Source organism: Prorops nasuta, unplaced genomic scaffold (assembly GCF_024137725.1).
Source record: "Prorops nasuta isolate Cenicafe-Biocafe unplaced genomic scaffold, Cenicafe_Pnas_1.2 PNAS00004, whole genome shotgun sequence".
Classification (NCBI taxonomy): Eukaryota; Metazoa; Arthropoda; class Insecta; order Hymenoptera; family Bethylidae; genus Prorops; species Prorops nasuta.
In genome coordinates, this window is record NW_027116801.1 from 3,937,569 (window position 1) to 3,950,836 (window position 13,268).

Sequence of the window (13,268 nt, forward strand, 5' to 3'; positions counted from 1 at the left end):
ATGGCGTCGCGCTTTCGCCGTCGTGTCTGGAACGGGTTGATCGTCCTTAGAATCTTCCAGACTCTGATAAGAACGTGGAACCTCCAACGAGATCACTGAACTGTCTAATCTGGAATCTCCAACCCTCGCTTTTCATTCCTTGCCTCTCTTCATTTCTCCAAACCTCCCACTCTTCATCCCTCTCTACTGTTTTTTTTTTTGGTCTCGTTCAATCTCTATCCTACTCTGCGTCCATGTAGACCTCGGTTCTAACGACTTCGATCCTTCGATAATCGATAATGATTAATAACGGTAGAAAATCCTGCAACCAACATTTTTCCATATAGAAACTCCATTTAATCATGAAACGTTTCGGTATATAAACTCGAGAACTCTGGATGTTCTTAGCATTGCTGATATTATATAAACGACGTCATTATTTCTCTAGAGTAATCATGCTCGGTTACAATAAAACGTTGACGACAAGAGAGAGAGAGAGAGCATTATCATACATGTGTTTGCGAGAGTCTCAACCACAAGGAGCAGAGACAATTGTTCCACGCAAACGTATATATAGTACGAGTACCATATTCACCTTCGGAATAACGCATATTTGATCCACTCGATTTATATGCGAATGGATGAAACAGTATATGCTGCACGTATATACGCGTATAGGCGTCATTGGACAGAGGAGGTTTGGTCGTGGAGGGGATGGGGGAAGAGGTTGAGGTGAACTCTCGAGGGTGGTTAGGGGTAGCAGCATCGATGAACGAATATCCCCTCTTTTCGTCGCGTGGGCAATCTCAAGGTCACCTCAAGAGCAAAACTACGTAGTACGACGCCTCCGTCGCGACGCCCGCGCATAAAAGGTAGGCGTACGTGATGTAGCTCAGACTACGGCTCCTTCCAAATTATCAGCCTTCCTTCCCAGCGACTTTATTTCTTCTGTCTACCAAATCAAATTCTCTAACCCCACGTTAAAGCCATTCCGAGCAATCATTGTCAAGCGCTTTTATGTATAGATTCTCTTCGTTAAACGTTATCTGAAAATAATTTAAATTCTCTCAAATATTTATCGTTTCTGTTAAGATGGATAAATTGGGGGGAGAGGCTGTATAGGTCGATTAACCGAGGTAAAGGTGACCTGGAGGATTTAACCGCCCCTACTTTCGTCCCGTTACAAGGGAGTAAAGTTCTCGGGGCCAATGCCTCTCTCTCTCCAGTTTATTCCACCGACTCTCCCAAAGTGCGTCAAATGGTCAAATCTCGTTAAACAATTTATCAAGGCACCGCTCTCGTTCTACAACACAAACATAAACTTTTATTCTTTCCTTGCAATCATTCCACCCCAACCAATTTGCCACTTTCACCCTTTGTACGTTCTCTCGCCTTATGTTGCGATTCCCTTTCATTAGATATATTTTTCCATCAAAAGTATTTCGCTGCGAGAAATTTCCTCTGTTTTAAGATACAAAGATTTTAAAGAGAATCATAATGATATTTTGTTTGAACCGAGTCTTGCTACTTTTTTCGTGGTATTTTTCGGCTTGTGGAGAGAACCTTGCAGAATAGTGAGGATACGATAGACCTGCTGTACGGTGCATGTACCGAAAAGGAAGCTTCAAAGGTTTTTATACTATGGGTATAGGGCCGCATCGTAAAAATGTATACATTTAAATTTATTGAAGTAACTGTAAACCGGTGTAAAATGCAATAGTTTTAATGTTGCTTTTTAAGAAAATTATTTTCTCTTTAATTATTCTGCAATTGTTTTAATCGCGAAGAACGAATGCTATCAGATTTGAACTAAATTCCATTATTGTATTAATTACTAAAGAAGCAATGTAGGATTAGCATTGTGATTTTTTTTTTAATAAAAGTTTGATCATTTTAATATTTATTTAGTTTAGTTTTGGCAGAAGGGGAAAACTAAGGATCCTGGTGGAATGATTAAAAGGAAAATTTCAGGATATATTGTAGAAATATGTATAGTTTTGCGTGTCAAGCTTTCGGTATTATGGCTCATTGAATTTCAAGAAAGTGTCCAGAACAGACCCATCTGTTCGTATTACCCACGTAGTACCCTATTGGGTCTATTGACAGTGCGGGTGTATTGAAGAATCGCAAAAGCAGAAAGAGACAGAGGGAAAGAGGGACGGTTGAGGGGAGAAGGGAGAAAATAGCTTAGAGGGTGAGAAAAGAGAGGGAAAGCGAGAACACATACTAACCTTCCCGACAGCCTAAACATAGGTCCAAGTTTAACCCGCCAAATAAACTGAACAATATCTTTTTACTGTATACCCTTGTAGAGAGAGGGAGAGAAATAGTCTAATTTTTCTTTAACCTTCCTTCGTTTTTACTCCAAATTCAATATACTTCTAGACAATGTATTCAATTCCAAAAAAGTAAATTCTTATTTTATGTACAAGTGCTATAAACATACGTTTAATGTCGAATATAAATATAAACACTTCCTGTGGATTCAGTGTATATGATTTAAGGTTTTCAGATAAGATCCTAAAATGAAATAGACTTCTGTATTATTTCCAAAAATTTGTATAGGGTTGATTTTTGTAATAAAATGGAACTATCTGTATTAAAAAATATGTCAAAAAGTTGAGGAGTCTTGCGAACGGAGTTCGCAGATAGCTCAAAATACTTTTGTATTCCTTTAAAAGACTGACCTGGCAACAGCAGATTCGGGAGTAGCTTGGCCAGGTGTACCTTTACGGATCACCTTTTACACCGTAACACGAAAGAATCAATTTTCATTTGCAACAGTAGCTGTGTTGCTAAATTATAATATAACATTGAATAATACTCTTTAAACAATGAACTGGTTTTTAATAAATGAGAGAATGTGTAATAATTCTAATCATTGTTGCGGTAAGAAGAAACTAGCTTTGTCTATCTTTGGATGTATAGTTTTAAAAATCAACAGGAAGTAGATAAAAATTCTTGGGAGCGCGTTAGAAGATAGGCCTGTAATTCGTTGCAGGGCGGTTACTTTTAAAGGGAGAAGAACCAGTAAGGTGATTTACAGCATTGCCTACTTTTCTAAAGCGCAAAGTCTGACTGACAAATGTCTAACTTGAATACCTCCCGCACACAGTTTCGGTATTTCCTAATAGCACACACCATCTAATTTACCCGATTGTTCTCAGCGAAACAATACACTTCTTTACTCTATATATGTTAATTCTTTCTTACCTGGTCGTATAAGTTTATTAGTTATGAACGGTATATTTCAGTATAGTTGGAAATTGCAGATCTCCATTTTGTAAAATGTACCGTTAAAGTATCATAAACCAAATTTCTTATTCAAAGCTATGTTCATTATGTGTATATATGTTTATGTATAAGAAACAATGCCAGGGCTTCGGTGCTACTTATTGTAGCAATAAAAATTGCACGATTCTCAAGTGAGCTAGGATTTACGTGACATTTGGAAAATTCAGGGATTAGCTGATGAGCTTCCAAGAAGGGTCGCTCAGGCCAGGTCAGTGAGGCTATAGTTGTCCCAGCTGGAAATCGCTAGCCAGGCATTGCTATTGCCTGGCCGGTTCCACCTATCTTTTCGTCTGCATAGGCCTGAATGTTTTTCTTTTGTACCTACACAGCCAAAATGTTGAGCGTCCTTACTTTCCAATGGCAGGAGCTTTAACTCCACCGTTTCCGAGAAAAATGCATTGTTTTCTCTTGAGGCTTTAAATGTACAGGCAATGCAAAAATGTTTCTTCCACATACTTAAATGAGAATATCCGGTATAGATTTGCTTTTCGAATTTTCCAGTTTTATTGTATAAAAGTAAATAATCAATACCTTATTTTTATAACTTATAGAAAAATCCATAATATACTTTAATTAATATGTTTAATTGTCACAATTAGGGATTATAAATTGTACGTAAAAAAATAAAAATGTAGATTTTAACAGACACGAATTGAATTCCTGCCCACGACAATCACCACGCCGTTATCTTGGAGATCTTTGAGAGCATCTTCAAACATCTCGCGTGTAATTAACTAAAATAAAATAATAAATAAATGAAACCAAAAATAATTCGCTCTATATTTTCTCTATAGCTATCAATGGAGTTATTCTCAACTTCCTTTTAAAGTAAAATTACTTACCAAATTTGACGATTTTTTGAATTCCGTAAAAATTTTCTGATAATTCAGCGTTGGAGATTTACCCTTACTTTGAATCAAAGTTTTCAGGGCGTCTGCCAGTTCTTGTCTACGCTTTCTAGCAGCAGATGACATACCTGTTATCAAGCTGTCAATATTTATTTTACCGGTGAATAGATCGACAGCGGATTGTTTCAAAGCCTCTTTGTGCAATCTGGAAAAATGATTAAAATGCTATAATTATTGCTAATACTGTATGTAAAATATATTACATATCTAAAATTATTGTACAACCACTCACCTCTTCGCTTCCTCAACATCTTGAACTTCAACAATATTACTGAATCGTAATTTAGCATGAGCTTCAGATAATCGTATCAGTGATTCAAGCTGCCTTGGATAAGCTGTAATTTGTCCACGACCGCTTCCAATCCTTCGCATATCAACATACGCCTGAATAAGCCGCTGCTGGCTCTCTTCATTAAGAATTGGACGTACGTGTTCTTTGGCATACGCAATGTAATCTCGCAGAATACTCATATCCACAATTTCATCCTCTTCCTCCGGTTCCGTTTTGTAATACAGAGATACCAAATGCCTTGCCAGCCTCCTATCAAAATTATCATCTTGCGGATCCAACATTAAGAAGATCAGATCAAAGCGCGACATTAGTGTATGTGGTAACATCACATTCTCTACTACCTATGAATTACAATAATTCAAAATATTTTACATACGCTATAATTTTTAAGAATATTACTTACGAGTTAAAATATTATGTAATTACTCACAGTTTTGTTCTTATTCCATTGAGATTCACATGGATTCGCTGCAGCCAAAATACTTGTTCTAGCATTCAACTGACAGATAATACCTGCTTTTGCAATACTTAATGTTTGCTGTTCCATTACTTCATGGAGAACCGAGCGGGTACTGTCATTCATTTTATCAAATTCATCGATGCAACATATTCCATTATCCGCCAGAACCAAAGCTCCAGTTTGCAAAACTAATTGTCTTGTTTCCGGATCTTTAGTAACATAAGCTGTAAGACCAACAGCACTCGATCCTGTAAAATGAAAGTGATATTATCTTTAAGATTAATTAATAAAATTCTCTCTTATCCATACATGGTTCATGATTTAGTAATACCTTTCCCACTGCTGTACTGAGATCTCGGTACTAAATTGTAAACAAAATGCAGAAGTTGGGATTTACTCGTTCCAGGATCTCCGCAAAGCAGAATATTAATTTCAGCTCTAAAATGCTTTTGTCCAGCAGATGTGCCAGTTTTTTTAGTTCCACCAAACAGCTGTAACAAAATTCCCTTCTTGACGTCTTCATTCTCATAAATGCTAGGAGCGATGTGACGTGCAAGTCTTTCATAAACGTCTTCTTTTTGCGACAGTAGTTTAAGAAGTTCCACTCTCTCAGGTGGGAAAATATGATCTTTTCCTTCTTCCTGATCATACAATCTGTTAAAAGAAATATCTCATTGAAAAATTTTCTTAGTAAAAATAATTGGTTCATGTGTGAGCTTACCGCTTAGAATCCTGTTTCCTAAAATGAACGACATCGATGTGTGTTTTATAAATGGCTCTGATATTAGATTGTCTTGGATTAACCCGTAAAGGCATGGCACGGTAAATCCCAGTTACGTAAATTCGATCACCAGCAGTAATAGCATCAACCAAATCATTATGAGCGAAAAGAGTTACAGTATGCGGTGTTTGACCCGCAGGCATATCATCTGGGGATTCTTGAAGCTTGATCATTTGTTTGTCCGAAAAATGACTGCGATTATGGACCAAATTGAAGCAATAATTGTTGTTACAGTGAGAGCACACAGTGGGCTCAGCGATTCGACCTCTATCAATTTCAACTACAGTCGTGAACGCGCATACGATACATTTGAAGAAGGCTTCTCTCATTTCAGGAATAATATTAGATGTTCTAATTACCATTCCAGAAACAGTAATTAATTGATCTATGTCTTCTGGATTAAGTAATCTCATGCTTTTTGTTCTAGTTACATTAAACGGCCTGACTTGAATTTGATGCTCCAAAACTGCAGCTGGATATTTTTCAAAAAACATTTCATTGGCTGTCATATCAAATGTCGGTATAACTTCTTGTGGATAACATACTAATTGCTTATAAAGCTCAGGATCAAAACTTTCAAGATGCGAGCAATTAACATTTAAATACGGTTCTTCCAGAGTATGAATCTCATCTAGTTTTTGTAAGTACAAAGGTTCAGTTAAATTCATATTTTCTGGCAGCTCATCATTTTCAGCCTCAGGGTCAATAAATCTCATTATAAAGCGTTTGAACAATTCTTTACAGCGACTAACAACAACATTCGTTCCCCAAACTACTAATTGAGCTCCAGCATTTTCACTTTCTGATGTGCCAGGGACAGCAGCATCTTCGGGAATCTAAAAATATTGCAATATAGGAGATAGTTTTAAAGTATGAAGATATTTAAAATAAATAAACCTTTTTCTTTATAATACTAACCGGCTCTGCCAGATTAACTTGTCTCATACGTTTTTCACTTCGAATGTCTGTTCTTTGACGAATTGGTGTACCTCTAATCCCACTACGTGGTGTTCTAACAGATGCCAAAGAACTAGGAGTACCATAATTCAAAGGAGACGAAAGATCAATTTCACTCATTCCTGCTGCTAAAGGGCTTGACTGTAATGCTCTATTAGGGGAGGAAGCAGGAACCGATTGTTGCCCTTCTGAAGATGCAGCAATTGTTTGTTGAACAGGTCTGCTGCCCCATCGAAGTGGAGTATCAACAGCATTGCTGGTTCCTGGTCGAGGAGATTCTACAAATGAAATACTAGTTGAGTATCTTGAACTGTGACATTGAGAAAAGCATGTTAAATAAAATATATCACAATTATTTTGTTTATTGAACTAACCATGTCTTCCTGACGCTGTACTACGAGTCGGTGTTCTATTTGATAGTGGAGATCTTGTAGATGCTGGAGTTCGAAATCTTCTTGGTGTACCATTCGTTGACGCATTATCATTCTGCCTTACTGGCGTGCGCGGTGGCCTCATAGGGCTTGACATTCTTGAACAATAAGCCTTTTGCTATTCACAAGTAATAAATTCACACCTTACCGTTCAATAATCCCTAAAAAATTTAGATTATAAAAAATAAAATTGACAAATTCTTTTAAGAAGAGCTTAATAATACGACCACTTATTGTCACTTATGACTATTTCACTCCATTCGGCTCCATTCGGAGAATCACATGTAGCATAATACCATGCACAGACACATACACAGTTCCCGCCAAAAGTAACCGTTCGACTGCATTCGATGTAAATCGTTTGTCCTGCAACTTTCGATATTCTTCTCGAGCGCCAGATTCAATTTTTGCGGCAATATTACTATCTCACAGAATCTGTTACTGTCATATGTATTAAATATTTCCACAAAACTGCCAAAAGTAAAAATGATGAGTGAATGAAAGGAAAGGCTTTTTTTGTTTTTGAAGCAATCTTTAATATAGCAACATAGTCAGTCTTACAATAATAAGCCAAAAATACGATCTATATATCAAAGCTTCGAGGGAGCGAGCGACAAGCTTGTCGCCTCTTTTGCAATAACGCATGTATTTTGTTTCGTCTTATAAGCACAGCAATAATATCAGAATAGGACAAAAGTTTCCAAAGCTCGCCCGCGCCCTTAAAAAAGATTTTACAATTTTACATATATAATCATAATGTATCACTTGCGCAAAATTGTACGTCGGCATCTCGAAGTTATAATTGTCCTCTTACGATTGAAGAACGTAAATGAACACTCCCCTTTGAATCGTACGAATAATGAGAATAGACTGTGAGAATATAGCTAAACTTAATAGTAATAAACATTACACGCAATGTACATTTGATTAATTATAAAATAGATTGCATTCTTCGAATGAAGGATTGATGCAAAATAATGATTCTTTCTTTTTCAATATTGATTTCTCTTTCCTCAATTTATAATTAAGCTACGCATAATTGTATTTACGTTTTCTTATTGAACAAACGTTTAGTTGTATTTGTCGATCATTTGTTAACTTGAAAGATACTTGATAGGTATAGTTATAGTATAAACGCATTAAAGAGCTGAATAAAGAGATATCGTAGGCTTTTCTTGGTCGGTATTCATAGAAAGATAGTTATTGGAATAAAAATTGACTTTAAAATAATAATGCTGTTCCTTAATATTAAATTGGAAGAACGACACTTCGCGAGTTGATCTTGGGGACCGCCAGAAGAAATTGTATCACAGAATCAGTGCTTTTCTTCTGGAATTTCAATTGGTCTGGGAAAATCTCGCATTCTGACGTCTCGCAATAATTTTGACGATATTCGAAAGACGAAAATAAGACAGACATAAGAAACGGCCGATTTAAATATTATATATCGTAATGTAATAGTTATTCGATGAAACATTCAAAGCCTTATATAAAATATACAGTTTAATATGTCATCATTGTATACGTATATGTAAGCTGTGTGTCGTGTCGGATTAGTTAAGATTAGATATAGGATGTGTTTATTTTAAAGATGTCTCAAAATATGCGTCAACATTTACGTTTCTTTTTTGTTCGATTTTGTTAATCGCATCAATACATTCCGGTTACGCAAGAATAGTAGTATATTGTAGTGGACGACGGAGGATGGAAAAACGTGTCCAATTATTATGATTTTCACCAATCCATACGGCAGTAGTCTATGTTTAAGTCTGTATATTGAGGACTGTGTAATATATTAACGATATAATATCTCCAAAATGCAAAGTTAATTTTTTTTTTGTGATATAGAGATTCGTATAATATTGGATATAGGTAAAGTACGACGCTCGCGCGCATCAAATCCTAATTCAACCAATCATTGAAAAATTCTTCCAACGCTCCTTCTTTAGATATGCCTTGCAATTTCTTCTATCCCTTGATTCTACTTATGCGTTACATCCTCAATATTCAAATGACGATACCCGCTCAGCTTTCAATTATTTTGGAAAATAATTAAAGTTTACGCCAAACTTACTTCTAACATCCAATAATTAATTTTCACAGGATTTTTTTCTTTTTTCTTTTTAAAAAGTCAAGCTAGCGGTTTCGTTTACGCCGTACAGTTGTATAATTTTATTCAGACAGAGCATATAATACGACGAATAAAATTGATACAAAAATTTAAAGCTTCCCGATATATATCTACATGTGTATATAATATATTTATATATATATATATAAATATAAATTTATGAAAATACGAATCGCTCGAACTGTAAACTAACTACTTGTGCGATCATTGTTTTACAATTAAACGCGTGAAATTTTAATTTGGAGAAAATATACATATTTGCTTTGGAGAAAACTTCTTCAGTTTTATAGTATAATATCGAGTAGCTTTAAAGAGTTTAAAATGCTTCGAAAATATAATGTATGATCGATATTTTTAGGAATGATGAATATTTTTGTTGACAATGATTGTTTGGGTCCTTTTTTTTTAAATGAACTTTTATATTTTATAGATAGTATAAAAAATGAGGCCGTCTTTTACTTCTCTCGTAATGTGCCTATTTCCGATGCGAAAAAATGACATACTTGATTTTAACAAATCTACAAAATTAAAACCTAGATTTTCGTTGATATAACATTATGCCTAAATACAGATAAATGAAGAATGGTTAAAATATTCTTTAAAATATTCTATTCAGAATTAATCATAATTTACATTTTTAAATAATCTGGTAACTACTGTAATTTACAGCACAGTTGATGTCACTTATTGGATCTTAATTGACAGACTAAAATGCCAGATAAATTTTCTAAACGTTTTCTTTTTTTTTCGTAGTATTCCGATGAAAAATTTAAAACGTGATCGTAAAAGTAATATACAGTTTATTCAATAAAGAATAATGGCAGATAACAATTTGAACTATTTCAGTTCCGCTTGCGCACGGACACGCTTTCCATTCAAAAATCTTAATAAAACATTCGAGCAAAGTTGCACCTTATAAAATTTTAATGTATGCTTTTATCAAGAAAGACTGTGTTGGTAAATAGATAATACATAATTGTCTTTTTTTCTCACGCGTGTAAAATTATAGTAAAACTTTTGCATAAAAACGAATCGTAGACTAATGTGAATACATTGGCAGTCGGTATATCGGAACCCCGTTAGTTTTGATATGTAGTTAAACTTCAAGATCCATAACTAAACCTTCTTGAAAAATATCATAATTCTTAGGAAAAAGATTCTCATCTACTACTAATCAGCTGCAGTCATTCGTTTACTATATTCAAAACTGTACAGGGCTTTCGAGAGACTTGTCGTTCCTGTTAAAAAATTACGGTACAAAATCTACATGAAATACATATCAACTAAATATAAATCCCCGTACTTACACTTTATATATCGTAACATAAAAACTTTCATGAGTCCTTAACTCAATATTTTTTTCTTGTTGCTTAGCACATGTTCCGCAAAGTTTCAAGTGCATCTTCTATTATATGATCATAAGAGAATAATAATACATATTATAGTAGGAAAAATAGCATTAGATACACAAATAGATATGAAAAATTAACCATTTGGTCAGTATGAAAAAATAAAATCAATATTTTTTTAGTATATGCTGCAAACTACTGTGGACCGCATTAAAAGTGACACTTTTATTTGGCTGGTTGTTTTCTTTTTGTAACAGAACAACACGTCGAGACCTTCCCCTTATTATCACATCTTTTTTTTCTATTTTTATATTTTTCTATGCATTATTGGGCCGACAGGAAGGTATTTGATACCGTAAAATACAATAAAAAGAGATGAAGCTTCGATTATAGTATATAACCGTCAATACAAGCTCGATGCTAAATTCGATAGACTGTGCGGGGAGAGCATCGCTCTTGCTATAATAAGATTGCATGTAGTATTTTGTAAATATGCATTCAAATAGATTGTTCTCAAATGCCGTTCTAGCTTACTTCATCATTTCCTTTTTAATCTATTTTACGGTACATGCAGATGAGGCGAGAAAACGCGTTTGCTATCGATTCACGAATTAAAAATAATATAATGCCCTTTCCTCTAAAACCTTGATTAAGTTGTAGAAGGGATTTGACAATATTTTATGCGTTGCATATTTTTACTTTACAATTAAGATTTTCCTAATTTTTGGGCTAATAATCACAATTTTTCCATTTACCATGTCATCTGCATGTGATTCACGGAAAATTGTCGAATGCGGTAAGCTTTTTTTTCCGAATAACAACGTGCTCTCCCAGAAATAGTTTTTTTTTTCTTTTGGAATTTCTTGATCTTCTTGGTTGCCTATTCTGGTTTCGTACGAGTAATTGAATCGCTGTTAATTCAGCTAGATTCCTTTTCTTTCGAGTCTGAAATTAAAGAGAGGTATGAATTATCGATAGTCAATCATCATTGATTGCAGTTACTCGACCGGATTATTAAATAAATGACGTTTTACCGCTGTCAGATTTATCCTCTGACGTTCCATTTGTTAGTTCAGGCTCCTTTTTCTTTTCATCTTCGTCGGATTCCACGCTGGAAGCTTTCTTCTCTTCCTGATTTGCGATCTTCTTGTCCTTGGCTTTGCCCTTGGCTGGTGTCGCCGGTTTTGGTTTTGGCTCCAAGCTGGGATCAAGGACGATTTTGCCAATGTTCTTGCGATCGTGCATTTTCTGCATAGCCTCCGGTACGTCCTCCAAAGCCCACGTAGAATCGACTACTGGATTGATCTTTCCCTCGATCCACAACTTGAATACTTGATTCACAGCATTACCAACGTAGGCATGTCGGCCATGTTGTTGCATCAAATTACGAAAATTCAATCCAGATAGAGTTTTGTTTTCCATAAACAATTTGATGGGAGAAACCTTATCGACTTGCCACCACTAAAATTATAAATTAAAATCATGAGGTATCCATCATTTAAAGAATTATTATTAATTATTATTATAACATGTTTGTACCAAAAAATCTATCTATCTATCTATTTTAAAGAAGAATACACTTTCATACCGATTTGGCTGCTGAAAAGAAACTCTTGGTTTCTCCTGTTACTACGTTACTAGATCCATACAAAATATATCTTCCCATAGGCTTCAGAAGGGCGTATCCCTTGTTGCATTCTTCCCCACACAAACAATCTAATACAATGTCAACTCCTTCAGGGGAAATCCTGTAAATGAAATAATTCAGTGATCAGTTCAATCTCAAATATTAGCTTTTCTTTATTTTCCAAACCAGGAACAATATATAATATCTTTTTTTCGTACTTTCTAACTTCGTTGCTATAATCACTTCCACGTTCCAAGAGTTGGTCGATGCTTCCGGTTATTTTCAAGGCTTCGTGCTTTGATTTGCTGCATACTCCAAAGATGGTCACATCTTTAACAGTTCTGGCTAGTTGAACAACAGCTTGACCCTATAAAGAGAAATACATTAAAGTCATAAATATACAAAAGTGGTTTCAAAAAATGAATTAAAAATCGAAAGGAAACATGAATAAAGTATACATGGAACTTGTTAAATCTGTCAGGCTCACATTTGTCCTGCATATATTTTTAGTCGGAGATAACGATGAACAGAGGATATCTTTAAAAATATTTCTACAATAGATTCTCTCCTGCGTATAATCGTCAACGTTCTCTGGTCGTGAAACTTGGTCTTCCTTGAATTACGTAACTGAGAATTTTGTGTTACAAGGATAAAAATGGCAGAGAGTGCTCGTGGATAACAGAAATTGGTACTATAAATATATATATATATATATATATATATATATATATATACTTTTTTACGGGATGAGCAAGCCTGAAGAGAAGTCGCATCCTAGGGCTTACACAGTGGTGCTGTTTGAAAAGGGCAAAAAGAGAGGAGAGACGATTAAAAAAAATCGTGCAGAGTTGGCCGAGATTTTCAACAGAAGTGGCATTCATTATTTCCGAGAATCGGGCCTCCTATGCCTCCATCTCTCTTCGTTCCTTCTCGAGAATTCGATACTCAACGACCGATGGCCAATGCAGTGTCTCGGTCCGGGCTCTTCCAGCCAGACCCCGAAGAGAAATAAAAAAATCTACGAACCGGAATTTTAAGTAGTCGCTCCAAATTGCGCAT

The 13,268-nt window shown here is 35.2% G+C and overlaps 2 protein-coding genes across 2 annotated transcripts in view; both read right to left on the reverse strand.

Moving 5' to 3' along the window:
- Positions 1-3,836: 3,836 nt before the first annotated feature.
- Positions 3,837-7,365, reverse strand: dpa (disc proliferation abnormal). Its single transcript, XM_066725284.1, has 8 exons — positions 7,046-7,365; positions 6,633-6,949; positions 5,655-6,550; positions 5,265-5,587; positions 4,904-5,181; positions 4,414-4,814; positions 4,116-4,326; positions 3,837-4,007 (listed from the first exon to the last, which is right to left on the reverse strand). The coding sequence occupies exons 1-8, from the start codon at positions 7,197-7,199 to the stop codon at positions 3,912-3,914; spliced, it is 2,676 nt and encodes an 891-aa protein (XP_066581381.1). The 5' UTR covers positions 7,200-7,365; the 3' UTR covers positions 3,837-3,911.
- A 2,651-nt stretch (positions 7,366-10,016) lies between these two features.
- The window catches only part of LOC136772903 (synaptic vesicle membrane protein VAT-1 homolog-like), a 32,751-nt gene continuing 29,499 nt past the window's right edge, over positions 10,017-13,268 (reverse strand). The window contains exons 4-7 of the mRNA XM_066726158.1: positions 12,428-12,576; positions 12,171-12,330; positions 11,617-12,043; positions 10,017-11,527 (exon numbers count right to left, since the gene is read on the reverse strand). Of these exons, the coding sequence (XP_066582255.1) occupies positions 11,502-11,527; positions 11,617-12,043; positions 12,171-12,330; positions 12,428-12,576 (762 nt within the window). The 3' untranslated portion in view covers positions 10,017-11,501. The remainder of the gene's footprint in view (positions 11,528-11,616; positions 12,044-12,170; positions 12,331-12,427; positions 12,577-13,268) is intronic.